Genomic DNA, 24714 nt, shown 5'->3' on the forward strand with positions numbered 1-24714 from the left:
GAGTAAGGAAACTTGCCTAAAGATAGGTAGGTACAGGTTACAACTCTTCCATCAATCCAATCCTCCCCGTATAATATAACAACTTCAATTTAGACTTGCTGATGACATTCCCGCCTTTGCTTTCCACAGGTGCAATTTTATTAATTTATTATTATTAATAATAAATATTGTTATTACATGTCATGATCTGCCAGCAGTGGAACACAAGCCTAGTCTTCTAGGGAAATTTGTCTTGTGAAGAGATGAGCTACAGAAAAACGTGTTCACTCAACTCTTCGCCCCCCCCCCATACCACCACCACTGACTGCCCTCTCTTCTAATAGGATCACTCTCGCACTAACTTTCTGAATTCAAACTAAATGTTTTTTTTTGGGGGGGACAGGACTAAAGGATGCTTGGGGTAGAGAATGCTGCACTGTAACGCTGTGTTATACTGACTGTACAAGCAAGGTTATCGAATTTAAAGAGAGAGAGAGAGAAGCACTCAGACAGTCAAACTGCTGGTAATCAGTGATATCAATCTGTTTGCACATTGCCTAGAAAGTTCAGAGACATCCGTTCGCAAGGATGCATTTTAATGGCCCTAATTACACCTCCCTTAAGGCTTGCTCTCCTTACAAGAGAGATTAGCAAGAAAAAATGCGGAAACCCATCAGCGTGTCTGACACACGTGGAAACCCATCAGCGTGTCTGACACACATGGAAACCCATCACCGTGTCTGACACACGTGGAAACCCATCAGCGTGTCTGACACACGTGGAAACCCATCAGCGTGTCTGACACACATGGAAACCCATCACCGTGTCTGACACACGTGGAAACCCATCAGCGTGTCTGACACACGTGGAAACCCATCAGTGTGTCTGACACACGTGGAAACCCATCACCGTGTCTGACACACGTGGAAACCCATCAGGGTGTCTGACACACGTGGAAACCCATCACCGTGTCTGACACACGTGGAAATTCATCACTGTGTCTAACATACGTGGAAACCCATCAGCGTGTCTGACACACGTGGATACCCATCAGCGTGTCTAACATACGTGGAAACCCATCACCGTGTCTGACACACGCGGAAACCCATCACTGTGTCTAACGTACGTAGAAACCCATCAGGGTGTCTGACACACGTGGAAACCCATCAGGGTGTCTGACACACGTGGATACCCATCAGCGTGTCTGACACACGTGGAAACCCATCACTGTGTCTAACGTACGTAGAAACCCATCAGGGTGTCTGACACACGTGGAAACCCATCAGCGTGTCTGACACACGTGGAAACCCATCACCGTGTCTGACACACGTAGAAACCCATCAGCGTGTCTGACACACGTGAACACCCATCAACGTGTCTGACACACGTGGAAAACCATCACTGGGCGAAAGAGTCTCCAAACCAAGCAGAGATTTCCCTGCATCCCCTCTACACATGGGGCTAGATTGTTGGAATGGAAAGCTCACTCTCTTTCTCCCCCTGGAGGGACACATCCTGCTTACCTAATTCCAGAGAGTATTAGGCGCGGGATGGCAAGAAACGATAAGACATTGAAAGCGGTGAGATGGCGGCGGGGGGCGCAGTTGGGGGGGACGGGGACTATTTTCTGAAGGTGTGCCCGGATCCCTTCACCACCCACCCTTCAAAAAACAGTAATAGAAAAATAATAATAATGATAATAATCCTTGCGTTTGATACGGCGCCTCATCACATCTTTGAGGTGTCTCAAAGCGCTTAACAGAATATACTGTAAAGCAAATTGACCGTATATTTTGTGGGCGAAACGCGACAGCTAATTGTGCACAGCAGCGACCCCACACACAATCGTGGATTGAGTTACCAAGTTATTTTTTTTTAATTTTAGTTTTTGGAGAAAAATAAAAAATCTCTCCGGTGTTGAAAACATACGAAATTTGAGGGGGGGGGGGGGGGGTGAGGTGGGGGAGGGCACCACCTTTGAAAAAAAAGCAACAGGATTCTTTTTATTCTTTTAAGTCGGCTTGACTTCAAAGCCCTCTTAGTTAGCTTTCAAGTGATTTCCTTGCGCCCGCTGGCCCAATAGACTTGGAACGGGCTGGAGTTTTCACTTCTCCCCTGAAGGTGTGGTGCCCAGAGTGCAGCGAAATGTCTTGTTGAACATGTGAGTGCAGGATAGCCTGACCTGAGGCAGCCAGACTTCAAACCATGGTCCCTTTCTGCCTCTCTTTCTCATGCTTCAGTGGCCTGGCCTGCTGTTGCCGAAAGCTTTTTATTTTTAAAGTTTCTTTTCTTATTTCCACTGCCAATTATTTGGCCGGCGGGCAGCAGTGCGGAAAGCTTCTGGATTCGAACTCGATGCGCTTCCCATCGAATGCCCTGTCAAGGTCCCTCCAACGTAAGAGGGGGCTTCCTCCAGCTGAACTGGTTGCAAGGTGACGAGGTGACGTATTTGGCAATGGATTGTCAGCATCAAGCCCACGCTAGGTGGGAGCAGTCCAGTTCCTAAGCCAGGCGGGTCCGCAGTATTCCAAGGCACTGCTAACGACAGCACAGCTCAGGCTGGATCATCGGCAAGACCTGGAAGGGCCGACCTGTTAATCCTGCAAGCCAAAGCCCTAACAGGTTGGGTGGTTCTAGCTGGCCTAGCAGTAGGAAAGCTTGCTTGGCAGTGCTATCAATGGCAAGCTTTGCGGTTTTAGCTGGTTTAACTCCTGCAGTTACCCCAACGCACACCCTGGGCTCTCGCCAACCTGTGGAATTAGGTAACCAGGATGGGTCCCTCCAGAGAGAGAGAGAGCACAGGCGCATTCTATTCCAATAAACATCACTGGGATTTCCATGTGTAGCTGGGATGTATGGAATTCTCAGTTTGGTTTGGAGGTTCTTAAGCAACGGTGATGGGTTTCTGCATACGTCAGACACCCGGCCCACCAAAAAAATCGTAATGTGTTTCAAGGGAGGGAGGGAGTGGGGGGGATGGTGGAGTAAATTCTGACACACATCATAAATAGCACCACTTTTGCATTTTACTGGCAAACTAGTGCGCTCTAAAGCAAACCACTATAAAACGCAGCAAAACCACAGGAGCAGACTTCTGAACTTCAAAAGCTTAGCGGTAACCACAGAAGGCAATGGCTTAACAAAGGAGCGCCGCTTTCATCCTATCTGCACCTCATTACAAAGGAGAAACTCACACTGGATTCCAGATCGGTAGTGGGTCACACCCAGCGGCAATGCCCCTGGTTGATATTAAACCTCCACACTCGGAGCGCTCCTGGTGTAGGCAACACAAGTTAGTTGTTCAAAGGCTTTACAGTCAAGTCTGCACTCTGACCGAGAAGGGCTTTGCACAACGCAGAACATAAATAAGCTCACGTCATGATATGGCATAAGAAATGTTTCATACAAGACTGGTGCTGTGTTCAGGGTGGGGTGGGATGGTGAAGGGGAGGGTGGGGGGTGTGGGGGTTGAAGTGGGGAAGGCTGATGGGTAAGGAAGGAGGAGAGAGAGGAGGTAAAAGGAGGCTCTGTGCTTTTTTGTTCGATGAGCAAACTTTTTAAGCCCTTCCTAAACTTGTTTCCAAGTGAGAAAGAATCCCTTTCTAAATGCTGATGGTACAGCGAGAGAAAGACGTTGGGCACAGAAGGGGAGTGTTCAGCCCGTTCTCTCTTCCTCTCGCTCGCTCGTTGTAAGATTTTAATTGGGAGAATACTTTAAATAAAGTACTTTTTTGTTTCAGGAAAAATTAACCCTCTGTTCCCCCCCTCCCACCCCAACTTCTCTCTCTCTCTCTCTCTCTAACTCTCACTCTCGCCTCAGCGTCCCATTGAAGGGATTACCCACTGAGCCCACTTTCGGTCATTCTGCAATCAATGAACCCTATCACCCATGAGGGGGGGAATTCCTCCTTCCACGCCCACACCCCCACCCCTCCGCGCATCCCCCTACCACATCCCCCCTCCAAGCCCCCCCAATCGGTTCCCTCCCAGTCCCTTGGATTCAGACACTGATCTGATCGCCCTGGCAACAGCTCGGTTGAGCACATCCCCTGTATCCCAGATTTCATGGGTTGGCATCGAGGGAGGGAGGGAGGGAGGGGGGGGAGGGAAGGAGAGGGAGAGAGTGACGGGGAGAAGGGGAAGCAGAGGGGAGGGGAGGACGCTAACTTTTATTGTAAAAGTTTGTATTTTGTTTCTGGTCTGGAGACTTTGAATCAAAACACGTCACTCCTTTAACTTTGCTTTCTATCTGAATGGATTTTTCCGTAGCTTAATCCTTACTTAATGTCGGGGCCTCTAAAGCTTCTCAGAGTCTCTCTCTCTCTCTCTCTCTCTCTGCGCCGGCTGCCTATTGATGTGAGCCGTTAATTAATTAACCCTTTTCTTTTGATGCGACTGCAACTAAGTGCGAAAAAGAGGCATTAAAGGCGCTTAACGTTCTATAACTACGCAAACCGGCAGATTTAATATCCTTTTGGGATATGTATTAAACCGATGAGGCACGGCGGGTAAATCTTTGTGGACAAGTCGTGGTGAGGGGGCGAGGGGGGGAATCAAGTCTTGCCCAGAATTCTGTTACCCCTGAACGCACTCGTGTTCTCGCCAGTTTGCAACTGAGCCACAAGATGGCGTTCTACACGGATGTGCGGGTGGGGGAGAGAGAGAGGGGAGCAAAGCCAGAGGGGGTGAGGGGGGCGGAAAGGGAGAATAATAATAATAATAATCCTTGCATTTGATATAGCGCCTGATCACATCTTCGAGGCGTCTCAAAGCGCTTCACAGAATACACTGTAAAGCGAATTGACTGTGTATTTTGTGGGCAAAATGCGGCAGCCAATTGCGCACAGCGGCGTCCCACAAACAGCCGTGGATTGAGCGAATAAAACAACTCCGTCAACTAATTGTGTGAAAGGATAGAGCACCAGTCAATAAAGGATTTCAATGTCACATGATGTAAGGAGAATATTTGGGGGCGGGGGAGAGAGGAGGAAATCACAAGTGAATATATACAATCTATATTAGATACGCCCATATAATATATATATTTTGCATTCCAGTACATACATGGGCATGTTATAGACATGTATCATGCATGCATTGCACCCACCCATATTATATGATATACACACACCGATACTGTATATTCTTATACACCGATATGCATCATGCACACTCACATAATTATACTTGCGTTTGATACAGCGCATTATATTGTCTAAACGTTGCAAAACGCTGCACAGGACTTCACTGTGAAGTGTAGTGGCTGTGTATTTGCATTCAAATCAAACTATAACATACACACACATATATAATAGAATGCAATTATATGTGTGTCATACATACAGTATGTATATCTTACATATTAGACCCATATACGGTACATCAACAGAAATTCTTCCCAACTTTAACAGGTGATTGATTGCATGTAGCAGGAGTTGTAAAGTTGAATCAAACGTGGGGCCGATGGAGTCGAATGCTTATGGCAGCAGATTTGATTGAAAGATCATCTCAAGCTCCTTTGCTTTTCTTCCCACGTTATTCGCAGTCTTACCTACAGCACTTACTTGGCTGTGGTCAAGCCATGGGGGACAATCAGCTGCACTTCCGAGAGTTTGAATGTTCAAACACGTCACTTCATCCTGAATTTACCTTACCTTCTCTTCCTCCCACCACCCCCCCAGAAAAAAGAACTTTTGCCCCATCCTCCAGCCTCTCCCATCCTTTTCCCCCATTGGCAAAGCTCAAAGTTATGCAGTTAATATACCCACGTTCAGTTTAACATTTTCCGTTCAGTTAAATTTTTTTAAAAAACACAATAATAATTTGGTCGCTCAATCCACGGCTGTTTGTGGGACTGTGTTCGCTGCTGTGCACAATTGGCTGCCGCGTTTCGCCCACAAAGTACACAGTCAATTCATTTTACAGTATATTATGTGAAGCGCTTTGAATCTAGAAGACGTGAAAAGTGCTACATCAAATGTATTATTTTATTTCAGATAATGACTTTATGATTTGGAGGTGGGAGAAAGGATGGCGGGGGAAGCCAGGGAGAGAAGGAAGTGGGGGGAGTGGGGGCAAGAAAAAGAGAATGAAATTCTAAATATTTAGTTCTTTATTTACGGTCCGAAACCAGCCTAAAGAGACATGCTTTGATTTGGGTTTGTTAGCTGCTATTTTGCTGGCTGACAAACCCACAGCTAAGTTGGGCGTGCGATAACACAGCTGTTTTGTACAGTTACATTATTGCTTTGCAATAGATTTCAGAAAATACCGCACTTGTGCCCGGTGGAACGAATGCACAATATTTTAAACGACCTGTTAAAACGTTAGCAATCTGCCCGTTCCCTCTGCTCGGCGGCGGGTACTGCCCTGCTCCATTGTCCCCCGCCCTGCCCGCCCCACCGTCGGAGGTCGAGCCTTCACCCTCTCTGCCCCCACCCTCTGGAACTCCATCTCGGAGACCCTCTGGCTCTCCCTCTCCCTTACCTCCTTCAAGGCCCGTCTCAAGACCCTCCTCTTTGACCGACCTTTCTTCCTCCACCCTCCCTATCCATCACCCCCAGATCAGGTGCAAACCCTTCACTGTCCAGGACTTTGCGACATCCTCCCGACGTGAAAGGTGTAATATTGATGCAATTTTTTGTTGTTCTTCTTTATTGTTATAATATTATTGTTATAGTACAATATTATGTATTATATTATTATTAATAAAAATAAAAAAGGAAATCTTAACTTCTCTTATTTTTACTTAGAAAAATATTTTTATTTGAATCGCAGTTAAATTGATAAACTTTTTAAAAAACTATTTGTTTACGCTGGGATGTGTTGGAAATATATCTTTATTTGGAGTGGGTGAGGGGTGGGTGGGGGTCGTGATAGCTGTGAGAGCAAAGGCTGGGGAAATCTTTTAGAAGTCGGTGTGTCTGTGTTGGGTGAAGGAGAGAATTTCACTGCCTGTTAACTATGAGGACACTGCATTAAAATTGATGCAGATACTACTGGGCTCTGACATAGTGGAACCATTGTAACCCAGTCTGCTCAGTTCAGCGCCCTTCACACTTGAGACTCGATAACCCATCTCGGCTCCTTCCCTCAATAAACTTGAGGGAGGTTAATCGGACGTCGTTTGGAGGGGGGGGTGAGGGGGAGGTTTAAAAAGATAATAATAAAGCAAAAAAAAGGCCTGAAACAATTTTTTGGGTTAGCCAGGTGGTCTGGCTGAACGTTAAATAAAAATCGGTTGAAATAGTTTAATCTACAGAGGGGCTTATTCTGGAGATTCCTTCTTCAAAAATAACTTTGCGTCACCCGAGAGAAGTGTGTTTTTTTCTGGGAGGGAGAGAGGGGAGGGGGGGGGTTTTGATTATTTTTTTTCGCAACTGAAAGGAGGTGGGGAGTTGGGACTTTGGGACGTCCTCCCGCCGTGGAAGGCGTTGTGTGTAAAAAAATACACAGTCGATCAACTTTACAGTATATTCTGTGAAAGGCTTTGAGATATCTCGACGACATGGATAAGGCGCTGAATCCAATGCAAGGAGTATTATTATTATTTTTATTATTATTATTCCTTGTTGCTGCGGATAATGTTAATTTTTTTTCTGAGAGATTCCCGTGCGATGTTAACTCAACAAAAGAGAATCCTCCCTCCCTCTCTCTCTCGCTCTCCCATCAAGGGAAACAGTATCCATTTTGCAGTGCAAGGGAATACATTTAATACAAGTCAGCCATCACATTGACATAATTTCCACACAGTTTCTCAAGACTTCGAAATAAAAGTCAGCTCCCGGGGCAAATAATAGCAGAGCTGAGGAGGATTAGATTTTACTGGTCCTACGTGTTTTGTTTTGCGGGGTGGTGGGGTGGGGGGGGGTGAGGAGAGAGGGGGAAAGAAAAATATCCTCACAAATGTTGAACACACACTTGTTTTTAAGTTCAGGATTTGGTCTTACTTTCGGGGGGGGGGGGGGGAGAGCGGGGGGGTTTCAAAGGGGAAGGGAGGGAAAGCGAGCAGGAGTGTCTGATCATTATTAGGTCCTGAGGAACGCTTACACCAGTTGCCGTTCATGAAACAAAGGCAACGCTGTCTGTTGGAAAGTTTGCAAAGAAATATCTGACTTTGTTCTCTCGCACTCTTTCTCTCTCGCACACACACACACACACACACACGATCTGTTTCTCTGTCATACACACACACACACACCCAAGACCTCTCCCTTTTTCTTTCACACGATCTCTCTCTCTCTGTTGTCTCGCACAGTCTCTCTCATTCTATCTTAGTCTCTTTCTCTATCACTCCCTTTCCTCTCTTACACAATTTTTCTCTATTTCTCCCCCACAATGTTTCTCTGTCTATCTCTCGCTCTCTCTTTTACAATCTCTCTTTCTCTATCTCTCCTTTCCCTTTCTCGCACAATCTCTGTCTTTCTCTATTCTCCAGTACAATGTCTCTCTCTCTCTCTCTCTCTCTCTCTCGCATGATCTCTCTCTCTCTCTCTCTTTCTCTCTCGCACAATCTCTCTCTTTGTCTCTCTCATACAAGTTGTCAGGAACAGCAACGGAATTTCAACTGAAAAAAAATACCCAAGCACTTTGATCAATTAACTCCCCGTAAAATAGAGAGAGAATTAGTGTGTGTGTGTCTGGGGGGGGAGTCGATAATTAAACCCATTACGCAAATATTTCTGTCCCAATTTGAAAATAACTGAATTTTAAAATGTACAACAGAAATTTACATAAGCACTTGCTATTCTAATTTTTTACTCACAGTTTTCAAAGGCTGAAAATAATGAATAGGTACAGACAAACATACACTAAAGTGATGGATCTCCACAAAATACAGTCAATCCACTTTACAGTATATTCTGTGAAGAGTTTGGAGACATCTCACCGACGTGATAAGGCGCATATCAAATGCAAGGATTATTATTATTTTTTACAGTATAGCCTGTGAAGCGCTGTGAAATGTCTCAACGGTGTAATAAGGCACTGTATCAAATGTAAGGATTGTCATTATTTTTATTATTATTATTAAAAGAAGGTGCAGGGTTTTTTTGCATGAAGGAAGACAAGAGGCAAACAATAAGAAATTCCAGGCTTTTCAGACCAAGAGAGAGAAAAAAATATTGACACAATCAACCTTGAAGGAAACGAAGTGTACCGTTGCAAGGCTGGCTCAGGGAAAGAGTCGTGGGGTGGGGTGAAGGGGGAAGGAATGGATTGGAGTACGGGCGTAAATAGCCAAGTCAGTGCAAAATACAAAAAATTCAATTTAATTTAACATCACGTTTGTGCAAAATTCTTACATCTAGTTTCAATTTTTTAGGTCGCTTTCCGGGGGTGATAATCCCTTCAAAATAAATTGGCTAAATCCCCAACTGTTTGTGACACACTGCTGTGCGTAATTGGCTGCCGCATTTTTCCCACAAAATACGCAGTGATTCCTGTAAAGCGCTTTGAGACGTCTCGACGAAGCTAAATCAAATACAAGGATTATTATTATTATTATTTTAATAAAAGGCTCGGGTGTCCCAAGCACTGAAGAAGGCAAGACCCAAAATAAAGCAGCGAACTCAAACGTTCAACCCTGCTGTGCACTGTACTGACCACAACAAAGCTTGTGGTTTTTACCACACTCACTCTGAATAGCTTAAAATTATTGTTATTCGTCATGGAGTAGCAAGGATGGGAAATGTAAAGCTGTGGCTATTACAAAGTGGTGTCAGCTTGCTCCCCCCGCGCCCCCCTCTCCCCCCTCTATCTTTCTCCCCCAACGAATGACATCCAATTTTTCCCCCCCTATTGCGAAACACACAGCGTGGTTGCTGATGTTTTTAATGCTATGCCTGTAAATAGGAAGAAGTCTGTACTGTACAATAATTTATATTCTTGGGAGGAGTGGGAAAAGCGAGGCAGGGGAAGGAGGGGGGGAATTGAGACGGGGTGTGCATGTCCCCCCAAAAATACATTCATGTATTCATTACGGCAAATTAATAATAATAATCCATGCATTTGAGATAGCGCCTTATCCCATCTTCGAGACGTCTCAAAGCGCTTCACAGAATATACTGTAAAGTGAATCGACTGTGTGTTTTGTGGGCAAAATTAATCAGCCAATTGCTCACAGCAACATCACTTTCTTTAATAATTCTCCAGGACCTTGTAAATCGTTTTATTTATTTATTTTGAGACAAGGGGGAATTTTTTAAAAAATACTCTGCTTTCAAAGAATCATTTCAGAGCAGAGGTGCAGGCTTGAAACTACTTTAAACGAGAGAGAGAGAAAAAACTTGCTGTGCTCTTTTTAAAATTAATGAATTAAATCATAATTTTGAATTATGGACGTGGGACGGAGGGGGAGTGGAATTGACGCAAGCTTTTATTTTAATATCTGTCTATCCTTGAAAGTTTCCCCTCCTTCCTTGATCCTTTGTGTTTCTACCTCTCACCCTCTCCACACAGTCTCGGAAAATTCAATGAAATCCTGCGGGATGGGACGGAATAAGGAACATTTCTTCTGCCATCTCCCGTCCAACGAAACAGCTTATTAATACAAACAGTTTGAGCTGACGTTTCTTACTTTGAACTAGAAGACTAAAGGCCGTATTTTCTTTTAAAAAAGAGGGGGAGATATTTACACCTGAACACTGATATCAGATTGCCGTTCAGGAATGAATAACTCGGGTTTGGTTGTTATTTTGGTTTCAGTGCTTGAGTCACAGACGGTCGGGGCAAAGAGAAAGTTCTGCGCTTTGGACAGTATTTTTGAGTTAAAGGCTGGGTTGGCTAATGAAATGACACTGCGGTTAACAGCTGGGTAAAGGTTATCACCCTTGTGTGGACTTAACCAGGAAGATAAAGGATATAATAATAATCATAATAATATTAATGATCTTCTTTGCCTTTAAGGCAGCCTCTTGTATGCAGAAACCTCTCAAAGCGCTACACAAATAAATATTGTCAAGCCTTGCGACTGTGTATTTTGTAGGTAAACACACCAGCCAATATGCACACAGTGATGTCCCACAGACGCTTTATTAAGTGAATGACTGATTATCATTCAGTGGGGGGTGGGGAGATTGTCGGCCAGGACACAGGGAGAGAGAAACTCCCTGCACTTTTTGAATAGTGCCACGGAATCTTTAACGTCCGAATGAACAGGCGTGGATGGGCTCTCGTTTTTTTTAACGTCTCATCCGAAGGATAGCGCCTCCGACAATGCAGCCAGCGTGCCTTCTCACTTGGCTGGAAAGTCAGCCTGGATTGCGAGCGTAAAAGTCCTGACCTGGGGGTTTGATCCCACGCCTTTCTGACCTACAACAGGCCAACTCCATCTTTACCTGCTCAATCTCAGTAACACACAGCCTCCGCACGCTCCCTGCTCCACTCTTGTAAGTGTCAATGCGCGACATAAACTGGGTGTTATTTCACATACTTTATCTCTGCCTTATTGGCTTACCAGCTCACTGGCTATAAAGTGCTCTGTCACAGGTTGTGCTCTGCCACAGGTTGTTTCCCATACAAGTGTGTCTGTGATCAGCAGGAAACGGAATTGTAGTTTAACAACTAGTGAGATATCCCCACCATTCACTCTATTTACGTTGTATTTCAGAGCACTTAGATTCTGGCAAATTGCTGAATTCAGTCTTAACTGGAAAGTAATAAGGGGGGTAATAATTCCTCCAATAAAAAATATTATAATGTGGTCAATCAATCCACGACTGTTTGTGGGACGCTGCTGTGCGTAATTGGAGGCCGCGTTTCACCCACAAATATACAGTTGATTGACTTGACAGTATATTCTGTGATGAGCTTTGAGACGGCTCGAAGACACGATAAGGCGCTATATCAAATGCAAGGATTATTATTACTATCATTAAGTTAATGTATTCTCTCTCCACAGTTCCTATGAAAGAACCTGACAGAAAAAAAACGGCTTCGAAACTGAAGCTGTCGTTTAATAAGAATTCCACCAAAAATCCAGATGCTCTGAAATGCCACATAAAGAGAGTTAAATCTATACCAAGGGTGGGATTTCTCCCCGTAGATGATATTTTTTAAAAAATGGGTACAATTCGATTGGTAAATGCGTGCGGTCAACAGTGCAAAGGAGAATGGATTTTTTTTTAAAAAAGCATTTCAGTTTTGTCTCTGTTCTGGATGGCTGTTCAATCTTTCTCTCCCACTCGCGCTCTCTTACCCCCTGCCCCCAAAACCACTCCATGGATATCAAAAACTATTTGTGTTTTTCCTGAGTAACAGGACGATAAGAATAATAACAACAATCCTCGCATTTGAAACAGCATCTCATCACGTCTTTGAGACGTCTCAAAGCGCTTCGCAGAATATACTGTAAAGTGAATTGACTGTATATTTTGTGGATGAAACACGGCAGCCAATTGCACACAGCAGCGTCCCACAAACAGTCACGGATTAAGTGAGCAGATTTTTAAAAAATATTTTTTAAAGGGATTATTACTCCCAGAAAAGCGATCTGCTAATTGACCAACAACCAGGTTCCTACTTACTGCTAGGTAAATGTGTGGAGTAAGGAAACTTGCCTAATGTTTCGCCCTGGCAAGAAAGGTGTATGTGTGTGTGTGTATATTCTGTACAGGTCTATGTTTATATATGTATCTGTGGATATGTTTGTGTGTACAAGTATATGTTTCTATATGTGTGTGCCCATGTACATTTATGAGTGAGTGCGTGTTTGTTTGTGTATAATATGTATGTGTGGGGAGGGAAGAGAAAAGAGTGAAGAAAGAAGGAAATCTATCAGAAGAAATGTGTAAGTTAAAAACCACAGCAGCCAGCCATCCAGGCAGGCAGGTCGTTAAACCCTCGCCTCACTTGTTAAACTTGACTGCGACTGTGAATATCCTTCCTCCAAACCTCGGGACTCCCATTTCAGGCCAGATACCCTTTCCACAAACTGTTTGCAGAGGCAGTGGCTCACAACAATACTGACAGGCTGAAGACAAGCACGTGCATGAGTGCCCACTAATGAGCAAAGATCACCGTTTATCTAAGAGGTCAAATGCCTGGTGGCTGGGGTCAGCACCTAAACAACTGGTGTCACGACCCCTGCACGTGCCTGAACTGATGCTATTCTGACTGGGCTCAGCTCGTTAATGGGGTAAGGCCATAAATTAGGTTCTCACACGGGACACTGCAAGCAAACTGAGCCCTGCTTTATCCCTCCCGCTCAGTCTGTTTCCCGGGTCGACAGTTGATGCTTTGCGCGGAACATCAACTGACAAAGCTAGAGGATTTTTTTTAAGAAGATACCGACCGATTTATCGGTTAACTTGCAAGGAAACTGGAGTATTTACATCGTCCGGTTTTCGGAGATTAATTTTCCGAATCCGCATGTGTGTGTCTGTGCGCGTAAGGGGAGGGGTAGTTAAAAAAAATAGTAATAATAATTTACTCGCTCAATTCACGACTGTTTGTGGGACACGGCTTTGCGCAATCGTCTGCCGCGTTTCACCCATAAAACACACAGTTGCTCCCCTTTACAGTGTATCCTGTGAAGCGAATTGAGATGTCTCAACAATATGATAAGGCGCGACATCAAATGCAAGGACTATTATTGTCATTATTATTGAGCTCCATCATTGCTGCAGGTTAAATGTTTAGTGTTTTAATAATAATCCTGTCATTTGATACAGTGCCTTATCACGTCTTCGAGACGTCTCAAAGTGCGTCACAGGATACACTGTGAAGTGATTCGACCGTATATTTTGTGGGAGAAATGTTTAGCATTCCCTGTTCTGCAGATTTAGTTTAATTTAGACGCTTCGGAGCGCTTCACTGATAAACTGTCTAGTGTACGGACAGTTCCTGTCAGCAAGAGCGGCGCCTGTTTACACATGTCAAGACCCTGTGAACGAACAGCCTTTGAGGGTGAATAATCAATTTATTCCCCCCGCTTCCTAATTTTTCAAATTTTCAAATCAATCTCAAAATTCCCATCCAGCTCAGCAAAAGAATTACGTTCCACTTTCAAAATTGCTCTGAGGTTATTTTTAACGGGGGGAAGGGGGGGGGGCGCACATTTAGGAAATGGGATTGAACGGAGCAGAATAAGCTAATTTTTCTTTTAACGCCTCTGCTCAAATGTTATTCAGGGAGAATGTTTCAAAGGGTTTCAGACTGAAGCAAACGTTACATTATACTCTCTCACGAGAAAGAACCTGAGGAGTGAAGGAATAAGGGAGGGAGGTGGGGAAAATCCTTCCAGTGTTTAACAATATGAATTACTTTAACGCAGACAAAATCATGTAACAATTCGCCCGTAGCCTGCTGAGTGACTGGCACTTATTCCTGAAGTGAAAGTGGTTGGACTGCCCATCCCGTTTAAACTGCTTGGCATTTCTTATTGAAACTGGGCAGCAAAAGCTCACTGGTGCTCGCTGCTTTGAGATGCACCTCATGAACTCCACCGTCAACCCCCACTCCACCTCCTCTTTCCCTTTCCAGATAGCTTGACGTAGCGAGATTGAAGAGAGAGGGAACGTGCAATTGGGGCTGTGGCTGTGCCTAACTCCCTCCCGCATTCTGAACAAAGTTTGGGTGCGAGAAAGAGTGAGAGAAAGAGAGAGAGAGAGAGAGAAAGTGCAGTGTGTGTGTGTTTTTAAAATAATAATAATAAACCTTGCATTTGATATCATGCGTTATCACGTTTTTAAGACGTCTCTATGCGCTTCACAAAGTATACTGTAAAAAAATAATATTGTAAAATTATACTGTATTATACTGTAAAATGGATTGACTGTGTATTGGGAACAAAATAAGTGAAACTTCTCCCTGTCACCTATGAATTAACCCTTAACCCGCTGAACAAACAGAAACTCGAGACCTGCGCTCGCTAGCAAATGGGTATCTGTTGCAGTTTATAATCTGCATTATTCAGGACTGCGCAGTGCAGCACAGCATCCGTGCATGCAAAAGCAATCGCGCAGAACTGGTGCATTTCAAACCGCTTTTCATGTGCTGTACACACAGAAGATTTCTGTAGCTCAGCGGTTAGAGCATTCGCCTCGCACGCGATAGGACCCAGGTTCGATTCCCAGGCGGGGTGAAACGTTAGGCTCGTTTCCTTATTCCACGCACCTCTGTTTACCCAACAGTAAGTAGGAACCCGGTTGTTAGTCGCTTGGTGGATCGTTTTTCCAGGGGTAATAATCCCTTCAAAAAAATAATAAGAATTTGGTTACTCAATCCACGGCTGTTTGTGGGACGCTGCTGTGCGCAATTGGCTGCTGCGTTTCACCCATGAAAAATGCAGTCAATTTACTTTACAGTGTATTCTGTGAAGCTCTTTTCGAAGATCTGAAAAACGCTATATCAAATTCAAGGATTATTATTATTATTATTATTATTCATACTGAATTACAGAACTCGGACACTACATCTCACCATCCAGCCTCTCACTGACGAAGAGACGGGGCTGATTTTCAGTCACGTTCTTGCCTGCAAAGCTCCATTTTAAAATGTAAAAAAAAGGTCAAATTTGCAGAGAATTCTGTAGCCGCTCAAAAAAACACTTTTGTGGGATTTCCCCGACGGCAAGAATTTGTGTTTATATGGCGCCCTTCACACCGGCAGCGTCTCGGAGCGCTTGACACAACACCACGGAGCGTTTAACCCCAACAGCACGACCGAAAAGCACGCCGTCACCCAGGCAGGCGCCATTTTATTTTTTTGTCTCATTTTGTTGGCTTGTTTTGGAGTCGAGCGTAAAAACAAGAGAGTGAAACCCGGTGAGGTGGCAGAATATTCCGCTCTGCTGCAGAAAATTCCTTGGCGCTGCGGGTCAATCGCATTTCGCCCCCTAAAAACATGGCGCTCTGGATCAGGCGAGAAAGAGCAGAGCGTCAGCGGAAAAAAAGAGAGAGAGCGAGAGAGACCGAGCGAGAGAGAGAGAGAGAGAGAGGCCACGTATTCTCATGTTGGCTTTGGCATGTTGGACAAAGCACTTTTTTAGAGTTTGTCCCTTCTGCCAACACTGGCAGCTGCTCAGCTCATTGAGAACTTCTGAACCCTCCAAACAGGCCAAAATGGAGCCAGCCAGCCTCGCTGCCTACAACTTTCAACTAGTGATCCTGGGGGGGGGCTGGGGGAGGGGGGGATGGGGGGGAGGTCTGCATTGAAGGCTGCGTTGGTCGGGAAAGAGGGGAGGGGAGGGAAAGGGGAAGGGGAGAGAGAGAGAGAGAAAGAGAGGTCACACGTCTGTTTTTATTTGCAGGATTGCACATATCTATATTTTGCTTTTTTTAAATTATTTCCCCACTTTGTTCCCCCTTTGCCCCTTACTCACCACCCCCCTCCCCACCCCACACATACACTCACACACACACACACACACACACACGCACAGACACATACCACCTGCCTGCAGAAAATTAAACATAGCAGCTTCTGAGCGGGGGTGAGGGGAGTAGAGCTGATCGGGAGGGGGTTGGCGGGGGGTGGTGGGGGGAGGGTGAAGGAATAAGGTAAAAATTCAATTTTATTTTATTTTTCCTGTTGCTTTTATTTGGTGTTTTATTTCTCGGCTGTTTTCGAGCGAGGCGACGAGGGGCTGTGCCAAGAGCAGTGCTGAGCAGGACAAAGAGCAGGCTGGCAGCGGTGCCAGGCTGCCAACAAAAGACGACTCCACGAGCGTAAACGCCGCCGCCGACCCCCCTCCCTCCCCCCCCACCCCACACTCACCCACCCCCGCCTCAACAAGGGCTTTGAAGAGTCGGGGAGATACATAGAGAGGGAGGGAGGGATGGAGGGAGGGAGGGAGGAGGGAAGGGGGAAAGAGATGAGACAGTAAATACTGTAAAAAAAAGATTATCGTCTCATTGAAGTCCGTTCAGTGATGGTTGGTACTCTGAATGGCATTGGTTTGCAGTGAGGTTAAGCAGCTCCAACTAAGATGGATTGCCATCGCTTCCATTGCTGCCGAGGAAAGCGAGGGACATAGACTATATAGGAACACCAGACAGGGTGGTATTTCATTCAGTCACTGCTGAACACTCCCTTCCCCCCATCCAAACCCCCCCCCCACACACACTTTGTCTGCAATGCCACTGGTGAAGGTGAGTAAACCTGTATAGGTGATGGGGGAGACTGGGGGGGAGGGGAGGGGGCGTTTACCTGGCTGTTGTAAGCAATGGTTTGGGACGCGGGTAGCTTTCAATGCAAGTCTCCCAATCCACACACTCCCACGGCCCTAACCAGGCCCATTCACAGCAACACTTGACGGTGGAATGGGGGGGTAGGGGGGGGAAGGGGGAGAGGTAGAGGGGGGGGGGGGTGATAGGGGGAGTTATTAATCCAGAATAACATTTGAAAACTACGGCTTTGTTACTCTGGCTGTTCTCAATGGATGGCATGGGCAGGCGGGCATCTGCCAACTCTCCAGAATTATATACATATACACACACAAACACATATATATATATATACAAAAAAGTTAGCAAATCTGTAACACCTCTTCTCTTGCATGTTAAGAGAGGAAACTTTCCTGTGTGGATTCCTCTGGGCTAGGCTGTGCGGATGGATGGGGGAGGGTGGGATGGGGGGGGGGGGGGGGGGGGATTGGGTGGCGGAGGAGGTATAGAGGGAATGAGGAAGAGAGATAGAGGAAAGAAATGTCTGATTTCATTCTGAAGAAAGACGATATTGTGAAGCATATTAAAAACACAGCTGGAAAGTTTTGCACATCTCACTGATCTGACCTGTGAGCAATTCATAATTTATCACAGAAAAGGCCACAATGTTCTTTTGAACCTGAAGTATAAAACATATTATATATGTATATATAAATATGAATACAAATATATATAAAAAATTCAGGCAACATTCCATTTGCTACCAAGGTCCGTGCGTCATGTGTTCGTGAACATGTCAAACAGTCAGCCCACCAAACGGACACATCGCTTTTACCCGCAAGGCGAGGAGACTGAATTCATTGGGCTGAAACCTGCTTTGCTTAACATCACAAACAAACCCACCTGGAACCCCCTTTGATTGAAAGCATCGATTTTCACCCCATCTCCATTCCCCCACCCCCACAACTCCCCAATCCCACACCCCACCCCACCCAACTCCCACTCAATGGCAAGCTTCTGTTCCCCAGGAAATAAAATAACAGATCGATAACAAATGTAAGTCAAGGAGGTGGCTTTTTTAAAAAAAATAAGAAATCCAAAAAAGATGCGGAACTTACCCGAAGCTTGCACGAAGTACGCCAAGTACAAATCGAGTTCCTTGACCGAAACTCCTATGTGATGCGGTTGTACGCACAGCCCGTGGTTCGAGCACTGTGAGGATTTCACCAGCCGCTCCCCGTCAGTACTTTCCAGCGGAATACCTTTGAATAAAATCACCATAACCAGGTCTAGCCTCCACACCTTGTCTGCTTGGCGCAAGCAATCGATGCGGCGCATTTTACCCTTCTGGTCCGGGTTGGACAGGACGCAGCAAGGGGGTTTCTTGCCGGTGACGGTGAGGACAAAATCCTCCCGGTACTCAGGCCGAATGTCCTTGCGGAGCTTGGCCAGGAGCCTGGACGCCCATTTCTGTTTCACCTCCTGCTTCTCGCTCAGTAACTCGTCCTTCACGGCTCGCTCTTCTTCCTTGGACATACGTTTCTCGTGCTTCTTGAAGTATTTTCGCTTCCTGGCTTGCAGGTTGAACCATGTGTACGCGAAGGCTCGGACGTGGGGCAATAGTGCTTCAATGAAGGGATGGAATTCATCCTGGAATCGGGAGAGAGAGAGAAAGAGAGAGAGAGAGGGAAAAGAGGGGACGGCGGGAAAAGGGAGAGAACAGAGGTAAAGGTGTGGGAGAGGGAGAGAGACAAAGTGAAGTTTTAACAAAAGCAAAAATAAAATAGCGCATTCGTCTTAAAAAGTCAAAATACTTTTCTCCCTCCGCCAACCCCAGTCCATCTCTACCCTGTCAACGACGTTTTTTTCAAAAAGGAACGCACACACACGCACACACAGCGCGCAAAACACAAAACAAGCGGATATTTCACTTGAAATAAAAGGTTCTATTCAATACCATGGTCAAACTCAAATCGGTCGTTGCTTGTAGCTCAGAGTGTTTTTTAACAATAAAAGAAGGATTCTATGCCACGCGACGTTGTGTACTCTTTGTGTGAAAGAGGCAGAGAGAGTGGGTATGAACACTGTTAGGAGCACCCAATGTGAAGTCACGTCCAAATCACTTGGCTCTGTGAGAGATGCCCCCTTGCACAGTATATGCCTAGCCTTGCTTGCCCCAGGAGGTGCAATCTTTCCTACACACACCCACACCCACCCCCCACCCCTTCACACACACACACACACACACACCCAATAAAAAAAACAGTACACAGAGATTTCCTGGTCTAAAGCATGGGTGGCTTTAAACTATAGGCCAGTTTTTTTTTGGAAAGAAAATGCAGATTGCTCTACTCTGTGTCCCACTGCCTCTGCCGTGTGATGCAGCCAGTGTAAGTGAGTCTGCCTGCTTTGGCTAATTCCACCCAATAGAATGCCAATCGACAGCTCGGATGCCGGGTGGATGGGGGGGGGGGTGGGTGGGGGGAGGCGGGGGGGGTGGGGGGGAGAGAGGAAAGGCTTTGTGCAGAGAAAGAGAGGACGAGGCTTTCTCCCCAACCCCCCCACACCCGCGCGCGCACATTCACTCACACACACTCTTTCTCTCTCTTTCTCTCTCCCCCACCATCACCAATGCTCTCTCTTTCTTTCTCTCCGCTTTCGTTCGATTCTGGTTTCGAATGCTGCAATTCTATAAAAAGTCAAGAAAATTAAAACCTGCACACTCACTGCCCCGAAATTCAGTCTCCCCACCCACCCCAAAATTCTCAATTCGCATTCTTATAAAAATAAATATCTCAAAAATAATAATCCTTGCATTTGACATAGCGCCTTATCACGTCGTAGAGACGTCTCAAAGCGCTTCACAGAATATACTGTGAATTGGATTGACTATATTTTGTGGGCAAACAAAATATACAACAATTATGCTCACCCACATCGATTGGGCACTCATGTCAGATAAAGGTTAAAGTATCTTGATTGCTGTCTGGTATTTTTAATATCTAGTAACTGTATAAAAAGGATTCTCTCCCCCTTTTTTAAAAACAATATAGATTTGAACAAGGAAATAATGGTCCTACAAACAAGCAGCTATGATTCCACGATCAATCTCTGAAACCCAGGTTCAATCAATAATGTTAGTGACTGAGGAAAACTGCTATTTAACCGCTCAGGGTGATTACGGGATTAACCACAAATCTGAACAACGCTTTCTATGAGAACAGGAGAGGAGAGAATATATAATATGATGGGTTTATTTCTGCAGCTAACTCTTTAACTAGCCCAGGCCAGCTCTGGATTTAAAATATAATTTTTTCACCACCAAAACAAAAACAATTTCAGAACTGAACAAGGGCCACAGAGATTGGTAGATAATTTATTTTGCCCGCAAAATATACACTTAAAAAATATACACTTTAATTCACTTTACAGTATATTCTGTGAAGTGTTTTGAGACGTCTCGAAGACTTGTCAAGGCGTTATATCAAATTCAAGGATTATTACCATTATCATCATTACGCATATATTTTTTTGAAAACTATAAAAGGAAAACGAGCGGGTGGGGGAAAAATGGGGTTTCAGATAAAAACAAAATTCCTTTTCTTCCAATCAAACGCAAAACTTATTTTTTTTTAGATAACAAAGTGTATCTTTCCTACTATAACGAAACAATGAAGTTTGGTTTCACAAGCAGAATATTTAATATTTGCCTACGAGTGCACAGTCGGCAAATTGTATTTGCCTACAATTATACAAATTTACAGTGTACCCTGTGAAGCACTTTGAGGCAATCTCCTGGCATGAAAGGCACTACATCAAATATAAGGATTATTTATTATTATTATTAATTGATAAACATTAAAATTCTTTAATATTCCACACAACAAAGTTGCGGTATTCTGTCTTCTAAAAAAAAGGCCTTTCACACATCCTGGTAGAGATTTCACTTTTAATGAAATAAATTAATGAAAAATGTTGTGTTGGAAGGAACGGTCAGGGGATTTTTTAGATTAAAGTGAATTCTCATTTACCAACCTTTCTCCAGCTATACGACATCTGGCCTGTAAATCTTTGAGCTTAACTGAATTCCTTTACTGCAATCATCTCAAACGTAGGGAACAATCTGTCGTGTGAGGGGTGATTTTCAAAAGTGTCACAGCAACTAACGAAGCTCGATTCGTTAATCGTTTAATCGTCTAACTTACAAGGCACCGAAAGTCTCTTCTCATAGCATCTCTGGTCACCGATGCTTGGCGGTGGGGGGGGCGGGGCGGTGGAGAGGGGGGGAAATAGAGGCAGAAAGAGATAGAGAGAGAGAGAAAGAGAGCGACGGAGAGAAAGAGAGAGGGAGAGAGGGAGTATAAAAAGAGCATGTGTCCCCGCCACAATTTAGGGAGAAAGCCAGCCCATGTTGAACATTCGCCTACAAATCCGGAAGAAATTAGTTGCGAGTCTATTTTTTTTGATTTGGGTTCATTCTCAACTTTTGGTTTGAAAATACTTCTCCTGTTTCCCTGTCTCTCTCGTTCTCCCCCGCTCTCCCTGTCTGTCTCCCCTCGCGCGCCACCCCCCCCCCCCCCCCCTTCCTCCAAAGTAAACATTGTGCTACCCATCGCTGTAGAGACTCACCGGCAAAGGAGGGTTGGCAGGGTACATCTGGGCACAGCAGAAATGGGAATGGCAGCTCTGAGTGAGCCTGGAGTCTGCAATGGGCCTTGGTTGCATGTGTGCAGGGAACTCGAGATGCCAGTGTGTTGACACCATGTCACCACATTGGTGTCCTATGCTGTGGCCGGCAATAGCCACAAGTTCAGGATCCAGCTCCTCTGCTGTACGTGAGCAACACAGCTCAGAATCCACAAGCGCAGTGCAGTCGCGAATGTGTGTAGAGAAAGAGAGAGAGAGAGAGAGAGAGAGAGGGGGGGAGGGGGGGGAAGAGAGAGAGAGAGAGAGAGAGAGAAGGGTGGGGGGGGGGTGTGGGGAGAGAGAGGGAGGAGAAGCACACAAAGTCTTTGCTTTGAACACAAAAAAATTGAATGTTCACGAGGGGAGAGAGAGAGAGAGAGAGAGAGAGAGACGGGGGGCGGGGGGGTTTAAAAAATAAAAGGACCATTGGAGGGAAAGGGAAAATATATATATACAGTATATTCCAAGCCAGTAAGCTTTTCAAATGAAGGAAATTTACTTGGGGAATTTCTGAACAGTTTGTTAAAGTATTTCAGAAGAACGAACAAGCTTCGGCTATAATGCTGTTCAGCCTTTTCTGCAGACACATACTTTGTATTCAATCAAGTCAGAAATAGAAGAGTTTCATAAAGGCTCGCGTCGACTTTATGTTGGAAAGTATCCAATGTGCCGTTTCCCTGCACTACCATCCAGCAATTTCAGAAAAGACGCTTTAATCTGCTTTTCGCACAAATGTCACTGTTATTCCTTAACGTCAGGGGAAAGTCCCCCCCCCCCAACATCTCTCACACCTCTCAACCTGGATGCACCACTTGAAAAAATTAAACTTGCTGCAAAATACACAGTGACGAGTCATTTTACAGTGAAATCCTGCGAAGCGCTTTGGGACAGCCTCTTGACGTGAAAGGGGCTGTATATCAAATGTAATCGATGAAAAAAAATATTAAAAAATATATAAAAGGCACTTCATTTTCAGGGAGTGCGAGCGAGACGGAGGGAGCGAGAGCGCGAGAGGAGGAAGCGGGTAAAGGGGGACGGACGGCTAAGGATTGCACAAAATCAGGACTCTGGTTCAGTTGCTGTGAATATATTTATACAGTTACAACTTGTACCTGTAACTCAAACAGGAGCTCACATTGTGAAAAGATTGAGTCAATACCTGCACTAGTTAAATTAAACTTTTACGTTGTGCAACTTTTTTCACGAACGACACAGTAACACAACGTTTTCTAAAGCTGTCTTTTTTGTGGGGGGAAAAAAATGACTGCACGCACAATTCAATCCTTTTATCACATCAAGTCGTTTTCCCGCTTTTTCACAAATTGTTTTCAGTTTGGTTTAGTGAGGGGATAGGGTGCGGTGGTGCGGGGGCTACAATAGTTTTTTTTTTTGGGGGGGGGGGAAATAGATTCTGCTTAATTCCAAACATTTTACACATTTGGAAGCCAAACCACTCCGTTCTTTAAGTGACATCAGCGAAGCTGTGGTTTTGTAGTGAGTCTATTTTGTCACATAAACCTCAGGCTTTACCACTCCAAATGCCATTTGTCCTTTGGCACCATCTCAGTTACTGTGTATTCCATAAATAAAGGCAACACAAATGGAAAACGCAACCAAAATTTTTCTATACAAGTGGTCTAACCTCTCGCCTGTCTAACACATGGGCCTGAAAAGTGGGTTGGTTGCATTATTGTAGTTCAAAAACCAGCTCTGGCGAACAGTGCGGAGGTACAAACGACATGTTCTGACTTTCTGCTTTTCGCATTTGATTTACCAAAATAATCTTGGGCATTTTTAATTGATTCTCAGTGGCTACTTTGATCTCTCTCCTCTAGGAACCCCACACATCCACCATCACCAACAGAAATACTTCCCCCACCACACACACACACACACACACCCACACCCACACACTATGAATATTTTACTAGATCTATTCTACCGAGAAATCTCCTGCGCATTGTTTATTAGGAAATTTTTTTAAAATGTAATGTTTCTAAAAAAAAAGTTTAATTTTAAACTATCGCTGGTTAGCTTAAAACTTCATCCCACATGTTTTTCCTCAGCGAACGTCCGACTAAAAATCATTGCCGATATTCTGGCTAAAGTTTTGTCTCTTCGAAGCGTGAAGTGCGGCTTTTTTATTGTGTTCGCAATTTTTTTATATTTTCAAATACTGTTTTACATCAGTTCGTTTCCAAGTGGGATCTTTAGTTTCGATAGATTTTTTCCCCCAAAATATATATGAAGAGTAAACCCTCGCCCCCAAAGTTTTTTTTAAACCAGTTGTTAAAGCTCACTGTATTTTCAATGTGTGCGCCAATTATTTTCACTGAATTTTCAACATGTTGGTGGCACAGTGGGTCACAACTGAGGTTTCGCTGAATTTTGAAGCCAACTCTTGTTTGAAACGAGTATTAAATCCCCAAACCGTTCTGAATTTTAGCAGGTCTTAGCGCACAAACTTACATTAAAAAAATCATACAACTGCAAAAAATAATACGCACTTTTCTCACTGCGAGAGACAGGGGAGGGCATTGCTACAGATTTTGCAGAACTTATTTATGTCGGTTGAACTTTTTCAGAGGCACAATTTTTTTTAATATTTAATAACCTTTTTTTGTTAACTAACAAAGCACAGACTGGTTCAATTGGGGGAGGGGGAGGGTTGATGGAAATATGGATGGCGCTTATCGTTTTTTTCAAATAAGTATTCTTTCTATTCTAGTTTAAAAAAATACATTATGTTTGAATGTTTTATATTTGCGATAGATAGATAGATAGATAGATAGATAGATAGATAGATAGATAGATAGATAGATAGATAGATAGATAGATAGATAGATAGATAGATAGATAGATAGATAGATAGATAGATAGATAGATAGATAGATAGATAGATAGATAGATAGATAGATAGATAGATGACAGATAGACAGCCCAC

The 24714-nt window shown here is 44.4% G+C and overlaps 1 protein-coding gene across 3 annotated transcripts in view; it reads right to left on the reverse strand.

The window, feature by feature from the left end:
- The window catches only part of nfia (nuclear factor I/A), a 225766-nt gene that overhangs the window by 198330 nt on the left and 2722 nt on the right, over window positions 1-24714 (reverse strand). For 2 of the 3 annotated variants that reach the window (XM_042334850.1, XM_042334848.1), the window contains exons 1-2: window positions 21714-21989; window positions 18203-18734 (exon numbers count right to left, since the gene is read on the reverse strand). In XM_042334850.1, coding sequence (XP_042190784.1) covers window positions 18203-18734; window positions 21714-21848 — 667 coding nt within the window. In that variant the 5' untranslated portion in view covers window positions 21849-21989. Of the gene's footprint in view, window positions 1-18202; window positions 18735-21713; window positions 21990-24714 lie in introns of those variants that run through there. The other variant, XM_042334849.1, reaches the window with a different exon arrangement.

This window comes from Callorhinchus milii, unplaced genomic scaffold (genome assembly GCF_018977255.1).
Source record: "Callorhinchus milii isolate IMCB2004 unplaced genomic scaffold, IMCB_Cmil_1.0 Scaffold5, whole genome shotgun sequence".
Classification (NCBI taxonomy): Eukaryota; Metazoa; Chordata; class Chondrichthyes; order Chimaeriformes; family Callorhinchidae; genus Callorhinchus; species Callorhinchus milii.